General features: G+C 38.0%; 1 protein-coding gene across 35 annotated transcripts in view; it reads left to right on the top strand.

Annotated features, from left to right (window-relative positions):
- The window catches only part of ANK2 (ankyrin 2), a 352,274-nt gene that overhangs the window by 233,703 nt on the left and 94,537 nt on the right, over positions 1–24,034 (top strand). For 29 of the 35 annotated variants that reach the window (XM_083833351.1, XM_083833341.1, XM_083833319.1 and 26 more), the window contains 9 exons: positions 1,089–1,187; positions 4,893–5,078; positions 5,555–5,578; positions 7,563–7,661; positions 8,834–8,932; positions 16,507–16,605; positions 18,443–18,640; positions 21,327–21,425; positions 21,597–21,695. In XM_083833351.1, the coding sequence (XP_083689477.1) occupies positions 1,089–1,187; positions 4,893–5,078; positions 5,555–5,578; positions 7,563–7,661; positions 8,834–8,932; positions 16,507–16,605; positions 18,443–18,640; positions 21,327–21,425; positions 21,597–21,695 (1,002 nt within the window). The remainder of the gene's footprint in view (positions 1–1,088; positions 1,188–4,892; positions 5,079–5,554; positions 5,579–7,562; positions 7,662–8,833; positions 8,933–16,506; positions 16,606–18,442; positions 18,641–21,326; positions 21,426–21,596; positions 21,696–24,034) is intronic. The other 6 variants (XM_083833344.1, XM_083833320.1, XM_083833326.1 and 3 more) reach the window with 1 other exon arrangement.

Raw genomic sequence — 24,034 nt, 5'->3', positions numbered from 1 at the left:
AGCAATGTTCTTAGTTATCACAGTATTTGTGTTAATTCGTATTGCTTGTATAAATGCACAAGTCTGTAATTTATTGTGACAGCATTTAAGATTTATGAAAAAAAAAGAATTGCATATTTGAAGTCTTGTTTATGGGTTGTGTTCTAGCGAAAAGTGCCACTTGAGGACAGAAGAACGTTTTCACAAATATAGGTGATTATGTCCTCTTATCTTACATGGTAGTTTGCTGAATATTGAAGAATTTTCCAAGGTCTCTTTAACAATTCTAAAAAATTTCAGAAGAAAGTTATCAGGCAGATAGCTCACTTCCATGCCTTCCTTTCATATGGATTTTGTAGATAATTAATTACAATTCTTTGCATTAAAGTGTTTTAAAGAGAAGAAAGGGAAGTATTTTAAAGGGAAGAAAATGTGTTTCTAATGAATTTGCATGAAGTTTGACTAACCTGGAAGAATTTTTTGATATTACGGTACTATTCAGAGCACATTCATATAAGAATTCCATGGCATGTTAAAGAATGTTTATAATTATATGCTAGACAAACATAGTGTATGGTCAGAAATGCAGCTGTTATTCTGCAAGGTTGAGTTCCTTTATGTTTGATGATTTGCAATGTTTTATGTATTACAAAATTTTACATAGTATGTTAAGCCTTTGTTATCTCTGCTCAGCTTGTCATGAGATACGGACTTTATGGTCTCCAGGGGATGATGTCTGTGGTTAAGTTAATGTAATAAATGGAAGAAACTTTTGCTTTCCTGTCATCTTTCGTACGACTTTATTGCCAGCTTTACAGTCCCTGAGCCATTATCAGCAAGGAATACCGATATTAATAATGAGTGTGTCCATTGTTTTCAGAAAATATGTCAAAAGAAAATGAGTGTGAAAGCATGTAGAGTTGTGTAGGTTTAAATGACATTAAACATTACCATATTATACTAAAAATACTTAGTTGTTCTACTTACATACTTAAAATGCTTCAGTTAAAAAAGCATAAATACATTTTTAGTGTTATAGTTACTTGTATTTCAGTATTATTGGTATATTCTGTTTCTTTTTACAGTATTTTCTCATGTGTTCTCTTTAGAATGGCTTCACTCCATTATACATGGCAGCTCAAGAGAACCACATTGAAGTGGTGAAATATCTCCTGGAGAATGGAGCCAACCAAAGCACAGCTACTGAGGTGACGTGTATATATATATATATATATATATATATATATTTATACACACTCTTACTTTCCTTTGCCTTTATATTCAGATCGCTTAGAAGATTTTCAAATGGAGTATTTTGAGAATTTTTGCCCATTCATTTCACTGAGTTGTATTTATGAATGTTAATGCTTTTTTTCAAAACACACAGACAAACTGTTCTGGAAGCGGTGAGGAGTCAAGGGATGAAATCCAGCCCCAATTGTTTGACAGCAAAACGTCCACTGACTTTAGTGAGCCCAGGATTTTCACCTTTAGTTTGTGCCCATTTCTCCTATCACGTTCTCAGAGACATTTTTGAAAAATGAATGAGACTTTGGAAGGTGATCCCAAGCGAACCTCTGTAGAAATTACAGGAGGATAAGGTGGCCTCAGTGAAATGGTATTGTAAGGGCAGTAAAGTGAAGAGTGGATAGATCATAGGCTAAGTGAAGAGGTACATGCAGCATTTCATTTGAATAGATGTATGTCTCTGTAACATATTTACATCTCTGACAAAGCCCTTGAAAACTCAAGCATCTAGAAGTGCCATCACCTGAGCAACATGGCTATCTTTGTGCTCCATTCGCATAGTAACATCAAGGCAAATATCAGTGAATAGAATATTTTAACATGCATCTCCCACTCTTGTCTGTAGAGGGGGGTTCTCCTGAGGAAATAAAATGACTAACAAGAATCGCAGCAATGAGCTCACCAGGCAATGTGCTGTTTTCTCCTCAGACAGTTTACTTCTAGCACTAAACCATGTGGGTGTAAATATGCAAAAGGATGGTATTCATCGCTAGGGTCTGGATTTCACTGCGGTGCTGTAAACCTGCAGGAACTTCAGAGCAAGCAAAGCAGTTATCAGTGGAAAAGAGATGAGTCTCCATCTCAAGAGAAACTGAATCACAACTTCCTTTTGCAAATGAGAGGATCTCAGGGCAATGGGGAAAACTTCTAGATAATGAAGACTGTGCTCACTTGATTTCCTGTTGCTCTCTTTCTGCCAAATCTTGTTTCGCTCTCAGCCAAGAGAACAAGTGACCAGGCTCAGTGCTACAAAGTCTGTTGGCTTCATGTTTGCTCTGTAGATAGGGTATGCAATGTGAAATAGTAATAGGAAAGTTCCTCCCTTGAAAAAAGAGCTTTTGCTCATGTCTATTTATTTTCCCTAGTCTGTATAGAAACTTACCCACTCTGGATTACCTTCACAAATGGACGAATTAAAAACGATGTTGCATGTATACTTGGTTTTCTTTTCTTTAAACTGAACTGCTAGCCTTAACAGCTGCTTTACTATCCCTTCTTTCAATGGATACTATACCATTTGATGACAGCTCCTAAAATAATCCTCTTGTGGCCTGCATACATGGAGATCACGTTACCCTGCAGCTTTCTGAAATATGAAATCCTGTGTGATAGTCAGGCAACTTGGCAGAAACACCCTCTGCGAACGAGTTGCAGTGGATCTTTGGCTCTCCGAGAGCCCAGCCTGGATTCAGTGCGCAGTCACCTGCTTGCAGTCTTGCAGTGAATAACTTTTACTAACTGTGATCAGGAGCACTGGAAATTCGTTCATTAATTTACAGGTACCGCGAGGCTGATATGGTTATAATTAATGTGGCTTCTGCTTGAACACAGACTTCAAGTCATCACTGTAACTCATACTATACTCTAATTCTGTTAAAAAAAAAAATAATAAAAGGAGGCAGGGGAGGAGAAAAGCCAGCTGAACCCCCACTCAGAACCTGAGTCCAAATCTGTCTTCTCTCATCGGAAAGGTCAGATCTCGCTTTTGTGGCCTGGAGAGTAAAGCCTGTCTATCCCTTTATCACTTACTTAGACAAGTTTTGGTTTCAGATCTTGCTCAGGTGATGGTTTCAGTGATGTCAGTATAACTGAAGGATGGACTGAACTACCCTCTGCTTTCATATGTGCCCAGAATTTAGTTTCACAAACAGAATGAAGAAATGATACATAAAATAAGGTGGGATAGCAGCCTGAACTGAGGATGCCACCACAGTACATGGGAAAGACATTCTGTTTGGCCTCAAAGATTGTTCTCATGTGGGGAGATGGGGAAATGAAATGCTTTTTCAGGGCTCCTGTTAGCCATGCTTTCCACAAGTAATAGGAGAGAATGAAGAAAGGGCTGGGGCCTTTTAGAGAAAGATGGAAGGTAATGCAGGGAAAATCAAATGGTTGATCTTGTCTTTGAATCTAGCACCGCCTTTGGATATGCTTCGTTTCCTCTATTTCATTTCCTTGCACGTTTATATATGTTTAGGTACAAAATGAGAATCAGGATGAGCTCAGTTTCATTGGGCCCTCTAATCCAGGATTTGTTCTCATGTTTCCAGAGGCAAAAGGAAAATGCATTAAGCCATTTCAACACCTAATGTGGCCTCAATCTCAGAATTATCTTTACAGTTCAGCTGTTTCATCAGCTGTTCACCAGTTTTTAATTCACTGTACAGAATTTAATCTCTATTACAGAAAGAAACTATAATAGCATAGCTGTTGCAACGCACCTACCCACAGTTCAATGCAAACGGGAGTGAATGTTATTAAATTACTAGGGGGAAAAATTGCTTTGGCAATTCCTCAGATATTTTTTTCAGCATATGTTGGCTCTCATTCCTTCCTAAGTCATCCTTCATTATTTTATCATCTTTCCATTTTCCTATTCCTAATCAATTCTGTCTCTTACGCCTTTTACAATGCGTCTTAATCAGTTTGCTCATTTTCTGGCTATATCAGCTCTTCTCTAGATGCAGAAAACCTTGTTTTATTCCCTTCCCTCTTCATTTCACTGTTATTCAGCATGCCTTCTGGTCACAGGCTCAGTTTGAGGGCTGCTCTGCTCCTCGTGGTTTAGCTGCCCTTCAGTCTAGCATGTGGTTGTAGCACATGCACTTGGACAGCACGCAAGACTTAGTTTTATAAGGCAGAATAAAGGGCATGTGAGCAGGCAGTACCTGTTGAGATAGCAAGTTGTGAGCACTTGCTACGTTTCACAGCATTGGTTATCCAGGCCATGTTTGGTGGAACAAGAAATTTTGAAAATAATTTTAAAACAAAGCTAAAAATATAAAGGAAAAATAGATAGATTTTCCTGACTTTGTTTTTCCAGAAATAATATGATGTTTTGCTGCTTAGAATTAGAATAAATTACTAAATATGATCAGACTTTCTTGAGTCATAGCCCATGCATGACTTAGAATGGGAAAGAGAAGCAAATGCATATGAAGATATGCTTTCTTTTCCCAGAGATAGTCAGAAACAGGGTCCCTTTATATTTTTCACGTCTACCTTGTTCAGTGCTCACTAATCCTTTTGAAAATGTTGCAAAAATATGTTTTGCGGTCCATTTTAAGATAACAAGTTAATATGAGAGATACTGTAGAATGATTCTTTGACTGTACTGTACTTGACTTAAAATATATGTATGTACACACGCGTATGTATACATATGTACTTTGAAGTGAAAAAGCGTGCTTCTGACATGTTTGGAATCACATCTGGGTTAAAATGTTTTGCCTCCAACGTCATTTCACTGGAGTGCACTTGGTGCAGAGGTAGAAACCAGCTGGTGATGTGCTTCTGAAATTTCCGTGTGCGAACAGTGCCATGCAGTTCAGTGAAGCTCCATGTCCTTCAACTTACTGCGGACATTTTGTTTTCTTGTCTTGCAGGATGGTTTCACTCCCTTAGCCGTTGCACTGCAACAAGGACACAATCAGGCAGTGGCTATCCTGCTGGAAAACGACACCAAGGGGAAAGTGAGATTACCAGCCTTGCACATTGCCGCTAGAAAAGACGACACCAAATCAGCAGCGCTCTTACTGCAGAACGACCACAATGCCGATGTGCAGTCCAAGGTAACGCGACGCTGCCCTGCAGGTAACAGGGCAGTCATGTGGCTGAGTGCCAGTGGGCAGCAACCTTTTACTTCCTTCATCCTAAGGGTTGAAGGTAATTTCTTCTGTGGGGAAAGACGAGTTCCACAACCAGTATCACCAGTAATATATCTACTTCAGCAGTGTTTAGCAACACAGTAATTGCAAGCTACACATTTTTTTTTGCTTTTTCCTTATACCTCCCATTTCTGTGGTAACCAGCTTTCTCCCATTATTTGTAAACCAGGAGAAAGAATGGAAGCAGAATCACTGCTTCCCTATTAAATAGGATACTGGTTTATTGCCTGTGGGAACATAGGTTATTTTTAATGTTAATGCATGCTTCGGTGGCTTTTCCCATTATAACAACATAACTCATTTCAAAAAGCAACTTAGTTCTCCGTTTTGCAGCCAGTCTTTAATATCTTTCCTCTTTTTCCCAAACCATGCTGCATCAGATGATGGTGAATAGGACGACTGAGGTACCGAGATCAAAAATTTTTAATTATTATTTCTGTTATTTATAATTATTTTCTCTGCTCTGTGGCAATATTTCTTTAATATTTAGCACTAAAATTTATGACTCTTTTTTAATGAATAGCGATTTGTGACTCAGCAAACCTGTTTTTATTCATCCCTTGTTTTATAATTTCATTTTATTTGTGTCACCATATCGAAGTAAACTTTTGAAAATTCACATTCAGTTCAAAGAATTTTAAAGTGAGTAATGGAGCTAAGAGAATGAAGATGTTCTTCTAGCTCAATTAAATTAATTATGAAAATGCACTAACTTGGCATAACTATATTAAAGTGTCTGGCTCAGCCAGAATCATGGTAAAATTCATTTTACTTCTCGTACAGTAGAACATATAATTGAATCCTCCAAGGTAAAAACTTGTTCAGAGCATCTGCTTATTTTCACCATGGTTCTTATTATGATCTTTTCAGTGAAGTTTTCAGCAGTCCTTAGGGGATAGTACATAATCAGAATATTATAGTTCTTATACTGATTGTGGAAGTAACAAGTCTCCACAAGTACTTTCACTAAAAATGAAGTGTCTGATTGGCTAGAACTCTGATTTCCCCCCTAAAAATTTAGGAAACATTTAGGAAAAAGCATTATTTCCAAGAACACAGTCTTTTTTTTTTTTTGAATGCCTGCTTCTTCACTTACGGTAAATGTGAAGCAGTTTACATCTCCTTCACTGGCCATTACATTGACTCAAAGTACCTTGCATTTGTCACAAGGTAAATACATGTCCTTGAGAAGTTAGTTGTTAATGCAACATAAATTCACTCTGTAGCTTAGTACAGAATCTTATTTGTGTGCCGATATCCTCAGTAGACATTTTCCCAGTAATTTACCATGGCAACAAGGCTATGAATTTAATGACTGTTTTTATTGTACTTCCACCAGAATCACCTGTGGGCTGACAAAGAAGTAAATGGAGTTAGGTTAAAATAATGGTCCAACTGATGTATCTTTGGGGAATAAAGTTGATTTCAGAGCACAACATCTATCTTTATTCCACATTTTTATACACATTTATTTATACATGTCTTTATTCTGTGAGCAGTTTACAATAATGATTGGTACACTGAAAGAAAGAAAACCTAGTTGAAAATACAGTATAGTCCAGAAGCCAGAAGTATTTTTCTTTCCCATAACTACCAATAAGATTGTAAGGTCTGATCAAATCAGTGTAAAGCTCTTCAGGGAAACCTCAAAAGCGAGGTCCTTTCTACTTGAATTACTTATGAGACTAAAAGCTTGCTGCGTGCCCTACTTTCTGAAAAATTAGTCTCTTTTATTTTGTTGTCAGGTAATTCTGTATTTTGTAAATGAAGTGTGTTTCAACTTCTAGTGCTCAAGAGGCAATAAGTAAATCAAGTTTTTTCTCAAAGAGAGATGGCAAAGTTTCTTTGGCTCTTTTGAGATCTAAATTATATATAAATGTAAATAATTATGGTTCTTAAAATTATGCTTCTTATAATAAGCAAAGTTTCTCATGTAGACCAAGCTCTTTGATTACACCTTGAATAATTTGTAATTCTTAGCTCAGTAAAACCAGAGTCCAAGAGCTTTTGTTGTTTTTTAGACAAGAACAGTAAACAGATGCAGCCCAAAAGACCCTTGTTGTTTATGAATTTTAATAAGCAAGCTCCCTTTATTTTCTTTAAGGATGGATAATATATCAATTAATTAATAATATATTTCTGATATGAAAGCTACTGATTTCTTTTTGGCTTGAACACTGACTCAGAAAATGAAAGAAAGAAACACTTTTGATAATATCCCACATGAAAACCACATATCCTGCCTGAAAGACTTTGCTATATTATAGGTTAACTGGATAAAATCAGTGTAATACATTTGTTTGCCAGCAACTGTTAAAGTCAGGTTCTAGTTAAGTTGATTATATTGTATGAATTGATTCCTATAATAAGGACTGTTTCCTTTTGTAGAGTGGCTTTACACCTTTGCACATAGCTGCGCACTATGGAAATGTCAATGTGGCAACGCTGCTGCTAAACAGAGGAGCTGCAGTCGATTTCACAGCAAGGGTATGGAAGAGTTTTTTTCTCTTTTCAGTTGTAATGGCCTATGAAAGTGGGAGCGTATCTTTGTGTAATTCCTAGTCAAGAGTAAATGAGAAGCAAAATAATGCTGAAAATCTGTTGTATTCAAGACATCTATTTTTTTTTCCTCATAATTTTTTAAAGTTACCTTCATGCAGAATCCTTGGGAGCTTACTATCAACTCGTTTTCCCAGTTGACAGAAGCAGGCTCCTTTGAATTGTGTCAGAGTGCCAATGTTCTCAGGATATGTCAATTTATTTTAGCTTTCCTGTCAGTTAGACATATTTCAGAAATATATATAGGATTTATTGTCTTCTTCCTGTCTGTTAGGGATTCAGTATTTACTATACCACTTCCATTTGATATTTTCACATGTAAACATATTTTGAAATAGCAAAAGTAAGGTACAGTGCCATTATGTGAATACAACATTATAAGTACTAATTAATCATGACTAATATTCTATGGTAAGCAACTGCAGATCTACATAATATAGTCTATTTGTTTTCATGCATTACTTAGTTTGAAGCATGTCATCTGGTGCCATGAAAACCTCTGGTAATATGTATATCACTGAATCTACTGGATCACAGATTTCTGTTTGATTTTGCATTGCCAAGCACACTTTGAATTACTTTAGGATTCAGCCTTTCAGACTGACTTCTTCCTCTTGCCCGTCCGGAGTAGCTGCTAATGTTACCTCTTGCCCCTCACCCCAAGCATTTGCAAGGACTTTCAGCCTAAACAGGACCTATGCTATTTACATGACATTTATGAGATTACTTTGTGCAGGAGTCATGCATTTGTGTAATGTGTGTGTTGCAATGATTTAAATGCATCAGTGTTTTGTGAATATTGACTCATTGGGACTCTGGTATATGTTTGTTTATTTGTCTGACTCTGGGACTGCGATGTTTGCTGCTTTTGCAGATGTGCTTCTTCGTTTATAAAACAAACAAACAATGAATAAAGATTCTTGCTTAAAAGGAATTACTAACTCTAGCTTATATGGTGTGTGCCTAGCTCTGATGCTCAAGTACATTTTCATTTATTCTCTATAATGTGATGGTCTCATTTTGTGAGCCAAACACAAATTCACCGCCATTATATACCTTCAAATCCATCATGCTCATTGTTTGTTCTTTTCATGGTGTAGAATGGAATCACCCCACTGCATGTGGCTTCCAAAAGGGGAAACACAAACATGGTGAAGCTCTTGTTGGATCGCGGAGGGCAGATCGATGCCAAAACCAGGGTGAGTGTTTCTATTCCCTGAATATGATGTTGTCCCTTCTTGGGAATGGATTGGGATTTTTTGCTTGCTTGATTTTTTTTTTTTTGGTGGTTGTTGTTTTTTTAAACCAGAGACTGGGAACATCAAGCTTCATAACTAGGCATTCTGCTTCAGTAATTGTGTCTTGTGTTCTGTTCTTAAAGTGAGACATTAGATGCAGCTGTTACATATTTCTCAAAAAGCCGAACAAAAAATGTTCAGCTGAACGCATCTCCAAAAACATTAAACATTGCTTCTTCACAAGTGTACTGTTTGTGAAACTTGGACCAAATTTACATGGTGACTCCAAAAACAATTTCTAAAGAAGTACTTTTCTACCCTTTTTTGTATTCAGTATCCTACCTTTAGTTTTCAGACTATTTGTTTTATGTAGACTGTTTTCTGTGGTATCAGAGTAAAGGATGGCAGGCGTTGATGACAGAAGGAGGCAGAAAAACTCTTTCCTTCAGTGTCCTCTACCTGCATCATACAAGAAAAAGCTGATGAAACTCTGATCTCGTTGAGGAAAGAGCTAAGTGTGCTATTTGATCCAACTACATGTGGCACAGGAACACACGTGCTGCATGGCAATGGGAGGGTCTAAGCCCAGCTAAGCCTTTCAGGCCCCTGACTTCTATATGTTTGTGCCAGTCATCATGAAAAGGAAAACTACATTAGTAGGCTAGCAATCACTTCTTACTGAAGAGTCAACATTGGGAAGGAGTAACCTATTCTGTGCCAGCAGAGTATCACCTCTTCCCTGGACAAACCACAGAGAATTAGGTGATGATTACTGATTTCCTCCTCCTAATTGTCTTGTTGAAAAGGCACACCAATACTTTGCTCTTTATTCATTCAGGACAAACGAAAAACACACCACTTTGTGTGTGCAAGGTTAATTATTTAAAATTGGATTTTGGAGCCACTCAGGAACATGTGGTCATTAATGCAAACTGAAGAGCACAGAACTTTGTTATTGAAAGCTGCTTGTTCTTAAGCACTGATCTGCAAAGTGTTATCTCCAGGTAATACACAGTCTTTCAGAACACAGAGTTTAGAGCTGCACTTAAGAGTTTGAACCTAAATATAGTTTTTGTTTAATAAGGTAGAAAGGTAGGGTATATTGCATTCAGCTGCCCTTGTGGTTTATTCAGCCTCAGCAGTTACTTTGTTACTAATTTCATCAACTATTTGTTGCTTCATAAGCTAGGAAGAGAAACATGATTATCATGTAACTCTGTATGTGATTATGATTTATATTCCTGATGTGTCTCTTGCTCTTATTTTTTAAAAAAACTAATGATGATGGAAGATGATACATCTTACGAAGGTGTGCAGTAAATCATCCCTGTTCAAACTGACCTTAAGAAGTGTCTAAAATCCTATGGTAAAGAGGCATGAAATGGTAATAATACACTGCAGTCAGAATATTTCACATATGCATAAGCACAGCAGTCATACAGAAATGGTCCGTTTGGCCTATGGGATGACAGTATTGAATTCAACTCTTTGCTGTTCAGTATTTAGATACTTGTTTCGGACAAGTTGTGCCAGATGATTGAAAGGACATCTTGGATTTTATGAGGTCAAGATGTATCCCCTCCCCACACACCCGGAAAGATTGATGTGCAGTTGTGAATGAAACTGAAAGAACAGGACTTTGCCCGGTGTAGGTGGAAGGCTCTGATTTTAGAGTCTTCACGTTGTCTCGGCTTCCTGCCCTTTGTCAGCTGCTACATTAGCACAAAAACTGCTAGCACAAAGCTACTGGTGACAACCCATAAAGGTATCCTAAAGCACATACATTCCAGTTTGCACAGGTTCAGCAGCTTCTTCTTGCTTCCGTCTTCTGCCTTCTCTCTGCTCGAAGACACGCGGTGGTGGTCGGCTGCATGTACTTTACAGTGGGGGAGATTCCAGAGCTTTGGTTTTGCCGTCAGTGTCTCTCTCTGTGGTGTGCTCTTGTCTTCATGCCAGCTGTTTATGTAGTCTTGGTGTCTTTTTCTTTTCTCTTTGCTTTGTCCGCATGCCTTGTGCTTTGCTATGGCCGTGAGTACGTAGGGTACTGAGGAGGTAGGTTGTGTGTTGCATGCCACGCATACATGTGTTTTGTACTTTAAAGGAGAGGCCTCTGCCTCCTCCTCCTTGGTACTAACATGCTTGCCTTTCCATACTTGCCTTTTCACTTCTCCTAAAGAACACTTGCATTTTTCCAGTAGGTCAGATTCACTGAAAAACAGTGGAATTAAATGTGCTAGGATATTTCATTGCCAGGTAGCCTGGGCTTTTATTCATGGTCTCCATACCATATTGAAATAAGCTGTTCAATTAAAGAAGTATTCATTGCTTTCATTCATTTTATTTTTAACCTTTCTACATGACATCTGATGATGCATACATTAAGATGTGAGAAGATATTTTAACAGATCTTAACTGAGCCCCCAGTACTTTAACTTTACATAGTTAATCTGCGAAATCATTTTATGTTTGAAAATATTCCATTGGAATATTAGGAGCCTGTGCATTGTCCAAAAAAAAAAAAAAGGTGCATTCTTCAAAATGAGTAAATTATGAATGTGTCCTACTGTTCCATAGTTAATGTTGCATGTCAGAGAAAAGCCCTACTTACTGCAGGAACTGTTTTTGTTTCATATACATTTCATAATGTATCTCCTGAAATTTTATGGCATTTCTCACTAAAGTTGTAGAATTGCAAGTAAATCTACTTGTTGTATATGTATGTTTTAAAACAATATTAAGTGGTTTTGGTAAGTTTTACTGTTTTTCTCAAATAACTACTAAATAAGTTCTTAAAATATGTGATTTCGTTTCTCTGTTGTATTGTATCTAAAGGAAAAAATGTAAACCCCATTCCCAATGATATTGATAGGATTTTTTGTTACTACTGTGTTATATTGACATTTGTGTTATTTGTATTTACATAAAAGCTTCATCTGGAGGTCTGTTTGATCAGTGGTTAAAATTTCTGATGCTAAAACATTTCATATTTAAAATCTTAATCAAACCTATAATCTCTAAACGTTCACCTTAAAAAAGGACTTCAGTGACATGTTTTAAAAATACTTTAAAATTTAGCTGAGCTTCTGAGCTGCATGGCTTACTATGGTAGACCAGTGGAGTTGGGTTTCAGAAGCAAATGCCAAAAAACTTGGCATCAGTGTGTTATCTCTAAAAGACAGTGGAAATTTCAATTTTTGATTAAACCATTGCCACGTGATCAAGAGAAATGTGGCAATTACCAGTTCTCACTTTTAGGGAAGGAAAGCATTTATGGTTGCTCAAGCTTCTGCTCTTGGGATGGGAAGCTTATCGTGTCAGAAAGCAAATACGTTGTGCGCCAGGAGGGTGGCAGCTGGAGGGGAGAGTAGGCCTGATGATGGTGGGCAGAAAGTCTGGGGTGATATCTGGGTTGGAGAAGGGCCTCGGGAAAGGACGGAGGCCCAGCTGGACCTGAAGGGAGCAGAAAGGTAGTCACAGAGGCGTGTGGTACCAAGGGGAAAGGAAAAGGAAGCTGGAGGGGAGGGGGGAACTTGGTTTGTTGTTTTTTTTTTTGGTGGTGAATGAGCTTCAGACACCCCTTAGCACTCATGTTGGGAACCTTTTGATATTTTCTTTGTAATAGTGTCCCTTTTTGTAAGTATGCATCCTGACAGAACAGGCACGGCTCTCTGCGATCACAATGTGGCCGTGGGTTTTGTGTCATTAAGCCAGCGTACTGGGAGCCTAACGCTCTTGGCCCTGTGCTGTGGTTGCAGTGTTTATTCCTGCAGTAACTCTGCTGTGACATTTTCTCCTGCTCTTACAAATGCACAGAGCGCTAACATTTCATGGGCAGTTTTTGCTATTCCTAAAGTAATGTCAGATGATAAATATCTAATCACAATGCAGATGCAGGCTATAAAAATAATGTATTCATATGTTTACAAGGTGGGAGGGATGTTGTACAGATTATCCAAGCAAGCAGTACAGATAGCGACTATTATGTAGAATTATTTAAGTTAATATCTTGCTACTCAAGCAGATGCATGGTATATTTTTTGCTGTGTTTTATAAATTTGTACCTTGAGAGGCATACCTGGAGGAATACTTTAGAGCATGTTCAGTTACATCAAGACTCAGAGCTTCGAGCAGGAGGTACACTTGCCTTGTTCATTTTTAAAGACAAGCACTTTAATAACAACGTAAAAATGAACAAATGTAAAGGCCTTTATTTGTCAAGCAAATTTGGACATTTTTGCATGTCAAACGTACAGAATACTAAAATTTCATCTCACACCTATACAAATGAGAATATGCAGCTGCAGTTTGGAAGAATTCTTTGATAATATGGCCTTTGACATTCATATGCTATCATCAGTCTTCATTCAAATGATCACTGAATGTGCACAACTGTCCTTCTGTTAAGACACTGCTCACATAATTTCCCATTGTCCCAAGTCTTGCTTGTAAGCAAAGCTTCTTTTTATTTCAGTCTCTCTGGTAAACTGAGGTTAAAGCATTTTGATTACTATGAAATTACCTACTAATTTATTTGCCAGAGTTCTGCAGTTAGGAGTCGTGCATGGAATTAGAAATTAATTATGCAGGTTAAAAAATGACCAGTGATTGATCTTCGGGTAGAAAAAAAAAAAAGTTTATTTTCTATTTTGACAGCCATTTAAGAGGAAATAGGAATGATGGAATTTCCTGGCTTCCACACATACAGAGTGGATTGTAGTGTCATTTCTAGCTGTGCCCCACTTCTTGGTTACATTGCAAAGAGCGTGCTAGGAGAGTTCCACATACAGGAACAACCGAATGCCAGGTACAGGAAGTCACCTGGAAGATGAAAACATTTAACTTGCCGTTATATATATTATTTGGGATGAGGGAATAAATACTGGGCTTTTAAAAACATAGAGGTGGTGAATTTCATGTCTCTTTCTGTGCTTCAAGTCAGTGTCTCTTGGAGGGTGTGTTGTATGTCCTGTCACATGGCATTTGATACTTTGGTCAGCATGCAATCTTCACCTTATGTGGTGTACCAGTTAGCGATGGAATGATTAAAAAGGTAGGTGGGCAAACTCCTGCAGCAGATGTCAGAGCATAGAGGTTCACTGCGAGTAGATAATGGTGCAAAAGCAGACTAATTTTGTACAGTGTGTCTCTTGATGTTGGTTGATGTCAGCTTGTCCTCATTGTATTATGTACTAATTCTACTATAACTCTCTTTTCAATTTCCCTCATCTTTGAATAAAACATAAGCACAAATAGAATTTGAAGTATTAAATATGCAACATTTTTAAAATATGCATACAGCTTTACCCAGGGCAGAAAGAAGGAAGAGAAAGAAAATTACATGGGAAGGCTGCAAAGCATATTGCTTAATTCAGCTACTGGAAACTGCACAGATAGTAAATGATACACATTTATGAAAAATAGGGCAGGATAAATAGGATAGATATATTTTTAAAATCTATTTTTACAGGCAATTATAGATAAGAAAAAAGGAGAAAACATGCTATATAATGATTTAGTTCTTTTAACTAGACTTTCTTGTAGAGTCGAGGTGTTTCTTGGCTTGTATTGTTCTTTTTCCCCCTCTCTGAGGATTTGTCCTGTTTCTTTTCAAGACTTCACACAATTCTACCTTTCTTTTGCTATTCTATTAAATAGAATAACATCAAAGTCACTATGTAGATAAGGAAAGTGAACCTCCCACCTTGATTAAGATGCAGAGCACAAAAGGCCAGAAACTGGAAAGAAATACCAAATAAATACCTTTCATAGAAATACATTTGAGACATACTCTCGCCTTAGTAATGCTAATGGGAATTTTGTGCATGAATCCTTCTGGCAGTGAGATGAAAATATACCTGTTTTGCATTTAGAGACTTGATTTAGGGTCCTCTGGAGTTTCAGAGAAGAAGAAAACAGGTAAGTTAGTTATACTCAATTCCTTTGTGTTGACCAGATCTGTTAGGTGCTGAGCACCCTTGAATTCTGTTTGTGGGATTGATCTTGTATCTGCTGAATTTCATTGCACAGCTTCCGGGGGATTTAGTGATGCAGCAACTGCCTCTGAGGTAGCGAGCACCAAGGCATACCTAACCCCGTCAGATGTCTCTGAAAAATCTTTGGAAACAGTAGATAAGTAAAGGAGAAAAATTCTTCCCAGATTTCAGTTCCTCACCGATGCGGAGCTTTGTGTGCTGCTAACTCAAGAAGGTGCTCTGTGCTTTTAAAATTTAGGATGAGACAGGATGTACTTCTGGGAAATACCATTTGTAGAGTATTAAAGGGCTGTGCTTGCATAACCAAAACGATAGTAGTAGAACTACTTTTAATTTAAAATTGTTAATAGTAGAAGTGAAAATATCATGATGTAGACTTCCCACAGACTCCACGAAGGCAAACAGTGTATCTGTGTGTGAAGGAGGGTCACTAACTCCTACTTAAGGCCACATTACTGCATTTTCACTACCTTTTTGACCTGTACATAATAAATCTGTCTCAGACAAACATTCTCATAATTGTGCTGTTACTGGATTCTTCAGAAGGCACCCTGGAATAATAGCATCAACTTCATCTAAGACAAGCAGCTTGTCTCAAAGAGAAAAGGCTTTCTCTGTGATTAAAACTATTGCTATTTAACAGTTATAAGCCTATGTCTGTTGAACGAGTATTGATGACTTTTCTTAGTGTACGCTTGAAAAGTATTAGGGCCTAATAAGATAAAATCTTGGGTTATAAATTTTCTTTTTTCTGTCATTCAGTTCTAATGTTCTTTTCCAAACATTTTTCTTGCTTCATATTTCTTGTCTTTTTCTGTATAAAATCCAAATTGTAGCAGAATTACCTATAATGCATTCCCTGTGTAAATGTCTCATTGACACATCTTTTGCTGTCTCTGCTGTGATCATTACTGAGTAGCCTAAACAAATCTTTTCGTACAGGATACTGTTCTGCAATGGAAAAATACTGTGGAGCTGGTGCTCTCACAGTAATTTTAGCAAAGAATTGTTAGCTCTTTGTTCTCAATCACAGAAACAAAATATTTCGTTCTCTTGGTTTCTCTTTCTCTTTTTCTTTCTGCTTTAAAACCGCCTTTCTCCTGCTGCCTGTTTGAAAAGAAAATAAATTCTAGGGCAAATTTTCTAGCATGGACATTTCTTCTTTGATTTCTGTATCAAAAGCTATCCAGAGGACAAGGGTTGATTAACAGAGCATCTCTGGCCCAGCACACATTAACCAGAGAAGCAGTACAATCTCAAATCCATGCAGAGGAGACGGAGAGAAGGAGGCAATGCATGCTCACATTACCCTCTTTGATAAGAGACTTCCAACGCACAGTGGGCTTCCTCTCTGAAACTGTAATCTTAGTACAAGGAAAAATAGGGAGGAAACTTCATGTAATGGAGCCAGCTTCGGTTAGGAGTCAATAAGTGAGCTTTTTAACACACTTGTGGGGCTGCATTCTTGCAAGGGTGTTTCTCAGAGTGCCATAATGGACACTGGAGGATGCGCTCATTTACTTTCCCTCATTTTGCTTTAAGGATGGACTCACCCCACTCCACTGTGCTGCAAGAAGTGGACATGACCAGGTTGTGGAACTGCTTCTGGAACGAGGTGCCCCACTGCTTGCAAGGACCAAGGTGAGTGCCTTATTAGAAGATACGGTAATGGCTCTATATGACATTCCAAATCATGTATAATGTCACTGAAAGGACGAGGAAGAAGAAAGGAACATTTCTGTTCTCCCAAAGGAAATGTATTAATGAGTATAATGGTCCAAAAATAAGGTTTTCTTACATAATTAGGAACTATGCTTTCCAAATATGTGAAACAGTATGTACTTCAATACTCCTCTCTGTAATACCAGACTAAACACCTGAAATACAGTGCTGTTGAAAGCACTTCACTTTTGTGACTTCTTACAACCATAAGACAGAAGGAAGGAAAAGGTGGGTCAGACACTTCAGAGAGATGATTGATTCTAGGTATATATTTTCCTATCCTTCATATAAACTAATTAGGACCTGTGATTTTCATGGACTATTTTATACTTGGAACATTATTTCAGTGTCTTCTTACTGATTTCCGAAAAGAGTACATCTAACATGAATGCATTTAATAGAATACTGTCTCTTTGGTCAAAACAGTGAGAAAAAGACACTTGTAGTATAATAACAAACCCCAGTGAGCAGCACTTCACATCAGTAGATTTCAGAGTGTCCAAGAAAGGTAGCTGGTATCATTAGCTGCAAAACAGTGGAGTAGAGTATTGCAATGATATGCTTGAGGTTCCCTGCAAGATCAAGAGAAACAAGCAATTTAAGTATCATTTTCAGACCATTGCATGCTTTATTGAGCCCCACTCCCTCAAACATGGTTCTAAACAAGGGCAATTAGTATATTCTGAGCCATCGTTGTACTTAGTGGAGACCAGTAATATTTTCTCTTGATAGTCTTCAGGAGGTTTTATCACTGAGTTGCATGCATATCAGATACATCAAATAAGGATGTACTCAAGCTTTGTATCCCTTGATAGCACTAAGTAGTCCAGATCATCTCTTTATACAGGAGGGATCCACAGTGAGATGGTAATTGTAGGCAAAAAAATTTCTTAGACCTTCTCTGCTCCCTTTGGTGGGAGAAGGTGCTTAGGTGAACCCTATCTGTCAGCACCCTTCACTTCACTATGAAGTAGAAAACCTCAGTAGGACAGACCCTACCACAGATATTACTGGGCATGCTTCAGGCAGGACTCCCAGATGCTCTCATTCAAGGGCAGATGTTGCCAGCCAGGGCAAATCATCTGTGTTGCTGTGGCAGCATCTGGACATTCCCCTGTGTTGAGGACCGAGCAGAGGAGAACTGTACTGTGAATAATTCCCTTCTCCAGGTAACAAACAGTCACTTTGACCACACCAATTCAGTTACCAGTTCAAGTCTCTGTAATATAGCCTATCTTTAAACACAGTGTTTTTAAAATATCTCATCACATGTAAAATCAGATTGGGTTTAAAAACAACTTCGTTTTCTAACTTCCCACTGAAACAGGTGGTTCCAAAGTGGAGGCATACAAATTTGTAAATATTAAAACTTTTTTTTTTTTGGAAAACAACTTGTTACGCATATTAATAGCAACAGTTCTCTTTCCTTTGAGTTGTCTACTTCCCACAGATTTCAACATAATAAGTTGAATATGTTTTATGAAATATTAAATCATAAAGCAAGACCCTTAGATTCTTTTCCTTTGATTAACTACTGATTTTAATTAATTATATAATGTTTCTCTAAATTTCACTGCGTTTCCTGGAAGGGGAAGGGTGACTACATTTTTTTATTTTTAATTCCATCTGTAGCTCAGATGCAGCCCTGTTTCGGTGATGGGATTACTCTGCAAAGTCTCAATGGCATTCTTTGAGAATGTGCTGCTATTTAAGAGAGAGGTGCTAGAAGTTACCATTCTGTTTTCTTTTGCCACAGAATGGGCTCTCCCCACTTCACATGGCGGCCCAGGGGGACCACGTGGAATGTGTCAAACATCTCCTCCAGCACAAAGCTCCCGTGGACGATGTCACCTTGGACTACCTGACCGCCCTCCACGTGGCCGCACACTGTGGCCACTATCGTGTCACCAAGCTCCTTCTGGACAAGAGAGCAAATCCCAATGCTCGTGCCCTGGTAAACCTGTCCCACCTGTGTCACATAACAAACCTACCAAGGGCAGATGAGTAGCTCTTACTAGTAAAGCCAAGTGAAAACTGTCAAGAAACTCCAACAACTCTGAATAGTTGCAGTCACAAAGGGGTTGTCACTCTTACTCATTACCAGTATTCTATCTTGTATCATTAGGCCTAGTCGTGCACCATGTCCCATGACCAGTGGCTGTAGTGTCAGGTCTGGATGCTCTACAGAGTTCCTAAAATCACAGCTATTTCTAGGTGATGGTAACTTATGCATTGGTATGTTGTTGAATTGATAGTTTAGTTTTTCATACTATGTTGTGATACACAAATAGTTTTTAAAAACTTTCAACCGAATCAGTAAGCTAATTGGCATGGAGAAAATATATTACAAAACTAATATTTCTGTATTTATCAGGTTAATACATTCCCTTGTATTAGGTGCCATGTTCCTTCCTTTTTAAAAAACAGTTCTTCTGATGCTTACATGAAAACAGGTATGATTCCTTTCACTCACTGTGCAAACCATCATCTCCTAACTAAGAGAAAAACATCATGTTTGACTTCAGGAGCATAAAAACTTCCAAGAGTCTAATCTATCCAAACCCAGACAATATTTCTTCTGCTCTGTCATTTTTCTTGACCTCTCTGTACTTTTTCTTCCTTCCTCATCTTATGTTTTTCTTGTTTGGTCTTTTCCAGTATCATTTTCACTTGGTTGGTCTTTTTCAATGTTGTTTTCATCCTGACTTGTTTTTCTTGCCAGTCTTCTGATCATCTTTAGCTGTACTTTCCTCAGCTGCCCACACATACACATTGTATGCTAGCCCCCACATCTTCTTTCTTTCCTTCCATGACCAGAATATACCTCCCTCTCCCTTCCTCCCTCCCTGAGAAACATCTATGCTGAAAGGAAAGGAGAACACCCTCAGGCTGCTCCTTACTTCTCTCCTTCCCCCTCTCTCATACTCTCGTGATTCCTCCCCCATCAGGGACCTGTCACCTCTGGCTTGTTTACAGTATTTAATACATTAAAGATGCTCATGATTTCTGTTAGTACTATGTTTTTTATGCCTTCTCCTCTCATCAAACTGCGTTTCGCTTAAATAGAAATAGCAAAGTCGAATCAACTCAGGCAATAAATTAAGTGGAAAATGTGAAAACTTCTGAAACAGTAAAACTCCCTATGAAATATATTGAGATATGATGTGCAGGAGGTAGAATATCTAATGGTTTTGATTACTTTTTAAGAAACTAGGGAAGGCTAATAGTAATATTCAGCAGAGAGTACTGTGATGGAATAAATTTTACAAATAATTCATTTTCATCTATATTTAAAAATATAAAATTAATATTTGCAAAACAATTTAGGGATACAAGCACTATATGAATTCTCAGCTTTTCCAGTCTGTGTATGCTTTAAAGTACCTTCAAATCAACTAGTAATTAACATTTCTCTTAACAGAAGCTGATGGTAGAATAATCTGTCATGTGTCTCTTACTAGGAGCTAAGATCTCACTGATAAATTGTTTACTACTAGTTGAGTGTTTAGCAATACTGATCCCTTTCATTAGAAAATACAGCAGCTATTTGACATTATCTGAAAACGTTACTTGTGCTTTTCACTAAAATGTTGACAATACAGTAAATAATGTGTTCGCTTAGCTTTAGGAACACACTTTAGCCTGTGTTAGCAGTAATAGTACATAAAAAGAGCTTGAAGTCAAAGCATGTGTTACAGTACACAGTACGAAGACATGCTTTGTTGAAAGAGCCCCTGTCCTACTGAATGAGCATTTCGAAGCAAATGAATATCTGCTGACTGTAAGCACAACACTAAACCTACTGTCTCGCAGTATAAGATTGCTAGGTTGCAATACTGGTTTAAGATGTTCCCTTTTCCACTCCCCTTTCATTCCTGTTCCTGCCCTGTCCTATTTAGTTTTAACCCAGATGAGGGCTGATACCTTGCTTACAATGCTTTATGACTCAGCGGGGCAGGAATAAAGGAAGAAGGGCCACAAATATATTGAGACTTTGTGAAACCACAGCTGAAGTAGTGACAATTAATTTAAGGTGTCCTTGCAAAATGCACACATACACAAGCATGAATACAGTATACTGTAGCGTGATGCACAAATACAAAATAAATACACATAGATGCTTAAGGCTTGCACAAGCCTACAAGATAAAGACAAAAAATAAGGTAGAATCTGGAAGAAATACTCTGTTCTGTTCATAGAGAGGTATAAAACGTGCTTTATACATCTCAAAAGACTCTAACTGGTTTCAAAGTTACCACTATTGTTTCTTATATTTTTTTCTTGTGTTAGGCAATCTTGGAAGCTACTGCAAATCGTTTGTACACATATACATGTGCAGCCTTCAGAACCACATACATACATACACGCATGCGCACACGCACCTTCAAGTCAGAACAGGCATCTCTGTATTTGGTTTTCAGAGGTGGAAGTTCAGTTTCTCTCCATTGCCTGAGAAGAAAGCAGCAGCACTGCTTTGTTCTGCCTCAAACTACTGGGAGATGTCTGTAATTCATAACCTCTTGTGCTTAAAGAAAAATTGCTTCCGGTACTCTAACCCTTCTGCTCCCAGCGCGCCAGCATGGAGCTGTGTGGAAAGTGTAGTTGCATGTTTTTAACTAACATGACTGTCTTTTGCACAGAATGGTTTTACTCCACTGCACATTGCCTGCAAGAAAAATCGCATCAAAGTCATGGAACTCCTGGTGAAATATGGGGCTTCAATCCAGGCTATAACAGAGGTAGAAAAATGTTTCATACCCTGAAGAAACATTCCTTCTCTCTCTCCTTTTTTGCTTCCTTTTTTTCTCTTTCCTGTCATGCCTCACTTTCACTTATGTTTTAATTAAACGAAGAAGCCCCTTCCCTACGCCCGTGCAGAGGAGTAAAACTGCTCTTGCTTTGTTTCGCAGTCGGGCCTCACACCAATACATGTGGCTGCATTTATGGGCCACTTGAACATAGTCCTCCTTCTGCTGCAGAACGGAGCCTCTCCCGATGTCACTAACATTGTGAGTATGGCTTTGACTAGAATCATCTGTGTGATGCCTCCTTCAGAGGGGTCTGGCCTACCATACAGTTTAACCAAAGGTCACATTTGAATGATATTTCATTATGTTATTGCATGTTAGGACAAATTATCCTAGCACCTTTTTGGTGCACAGCATTGAGGGGAAAATAACTATCGTATAGGCATTGTAAGCCACCTGTGGTTTCATGTACTCTTCAGCAATGCCTGAATAAGTAAAAGTTTCCCTTAAAAACAGACAAAGCTCACCAAATACTTTCAAAGCTGTGAATATAAGCCAAGTCACAGGGAAGACTGTGTTTCAGTTCAGAATGATGAAATTTATATCCAAATGGCTCTAGTTTCTGCTTGCACAGTCTTGCTGGCTGTCATGAAATTGTGCCATTTGTGTTAGCGAAAGGATATGAGATGCTTAAACCTAACAATTAAACAAAAATGTTAAACTCAAGATGTTGCTTTTATACAGGAAATTCCAGGACCCAGTGCCTTTTGAAAGAACATATCTAAACCTAGAAAATGTGACCTTTGGGAGGTAACAAAATGCAGAACTTGACTTACCATAGAAATGGTGTTTGTGTACCGATAGCCTAGTTACCAAGAATAATAATAATAAAAAGAACACGATAGTTTCCTGACTTATATTTCATAGATATCTTCCTGTTTTTTTGTCAGTATAAACAAATATTTAACTTCTGACTGTCCGCACTTTGAAAGCAGCTCTTTACCAGCAAATAATGTTATAAATAAGTGTTCCCAGCAAGAAAACAACAACAACAAATTAATTCAGGTATGCTGGACTAGGCAGCTTTTTAATGGAACCCAGTGACAGCGCTCAGCATGCTGAGATGTTTGCCTGAATTGTTAGAACAGACTCTTCTTGATAAAACCTCTTACTGCTTTCTACCTTTTTATAGAAGCAATTCTTACATAAAAACTTAATTGATGATATGGAATCCAACAAGAAATTCTTGTGGAAGCAATTAAAAGTATTGTGGTGGTATTACTGGATACTTATGCGCAAAGTTTAATGCTTCACAATTTGTGCTACACAGGTGTCTTGGCTTTTACTTCGTAAGCTGAAGTTCCCTGTTGGTTTGCTAACTGTTTTCAAAAGCTAGATTGCTTTGCTAATTCAAGTACAAAAGGGTCTTTATAGAAATCTGATCTTTAGAGGGTGAGAAATGTAAAATTTGTTCACATTTTAAGCAGTTCATTCTTCAGGTAATAAAATTTATATAGATGAAATTCTATATTGAGGTTTGTAACAGGGGCTTTGGGATTTTGTTTGTTGCCTACTTAGTAATCAGAGCGGGTAATACAATGTTAATTTTAAAGTGACTAAATAAATGAACTCAGGGTGAAGAGAGTTTACTTTAATTAAAAATTCATAACAAGCTAAACTCAGGTTGCTTCTTTTGCTACATCTAGACAGAAGGACAAGAAGACGATTTCTGATGCAAAAGATCTTGACAAGCGTGTTTGCTTTGGCAATTATATTTTATCTTGACAGTCATAAAATACACTCCAGTTCTATAGTAAGGAGAAGGAACTCTTAACACATAGAAGCGTTCAGTCCTGCTGTGTTGTCATAACATAACAGGTAAATACAGAGCTCTTGATTGCAGAACTGCCCTGGTACCTAATGTGCCAGATGTAGATGAGCTGCACAGGGACTGTTTTAGTCCACTTTATGACAGTAAGCTCACAGAATGTTGAACTGTGAAAAATTCAGCTTGAAGCTCTATCGTCAAGGAGCAGTCACTTTCAGTGTTCCTGTGCAAATCTATGCAAAAAGTAAATGCTTTGAACGTATCATCTGTACTTCGTTATTCAGATCTGAAATTCCACATCACTCCAGTTAGCCTTCCAAAGTTTCATACACTCCTTCAAATTCTGTGGGCTGCAAAAGGCTTGGAATGACATTTATTCTGTAGCCTGCAGACAGAGCTGGGCTGCTGAGCACAGATTTTACACATTTTGTATGCTGGCTCAGTTGTGCACAGCCACTGCAAGGACTTTTAAAGCTGCCAGCTCCACACAGCGTGCAGGAAGAGACTATTTGGAAAAAAAATCCCCTTCCATCTTGAGGCTTGTGTGCCTCGCTGTCCCTCGAGAGAGACGGGCTCAATACACTCATATCTCCTGTATGGTGCACAAGCTGACGCATCCGTGTGTAGAAAGCTGAGGAATGTATGTGACCAAGGGACTCTATAAGGCAGAATATTGTATAAACCAGGACTTTTATCCTAACCTTCTGTAGTGTTGTTATGTTTGTCCAGGATCACCGAGTTTGCAAACCACAACCTGGTGACATGTTTGCAC

This window comes from Anser anser (genome assembly GCF_964211835.1).
Source record: "Anser anser genome assembly, chromosome: 4".
Classification (NCBI taxonomy): domain Eukaryota; kingdom Metazoa; phylum Chordata; class Aves; order Anseriformes; family Anatidae; genus Anser; species Anser anser.
The sequence above is the reverse complement of the archived record's forward strand: the minus strand, read 5'-3'. Positions and strand labels throughout refer to the sequence as shown.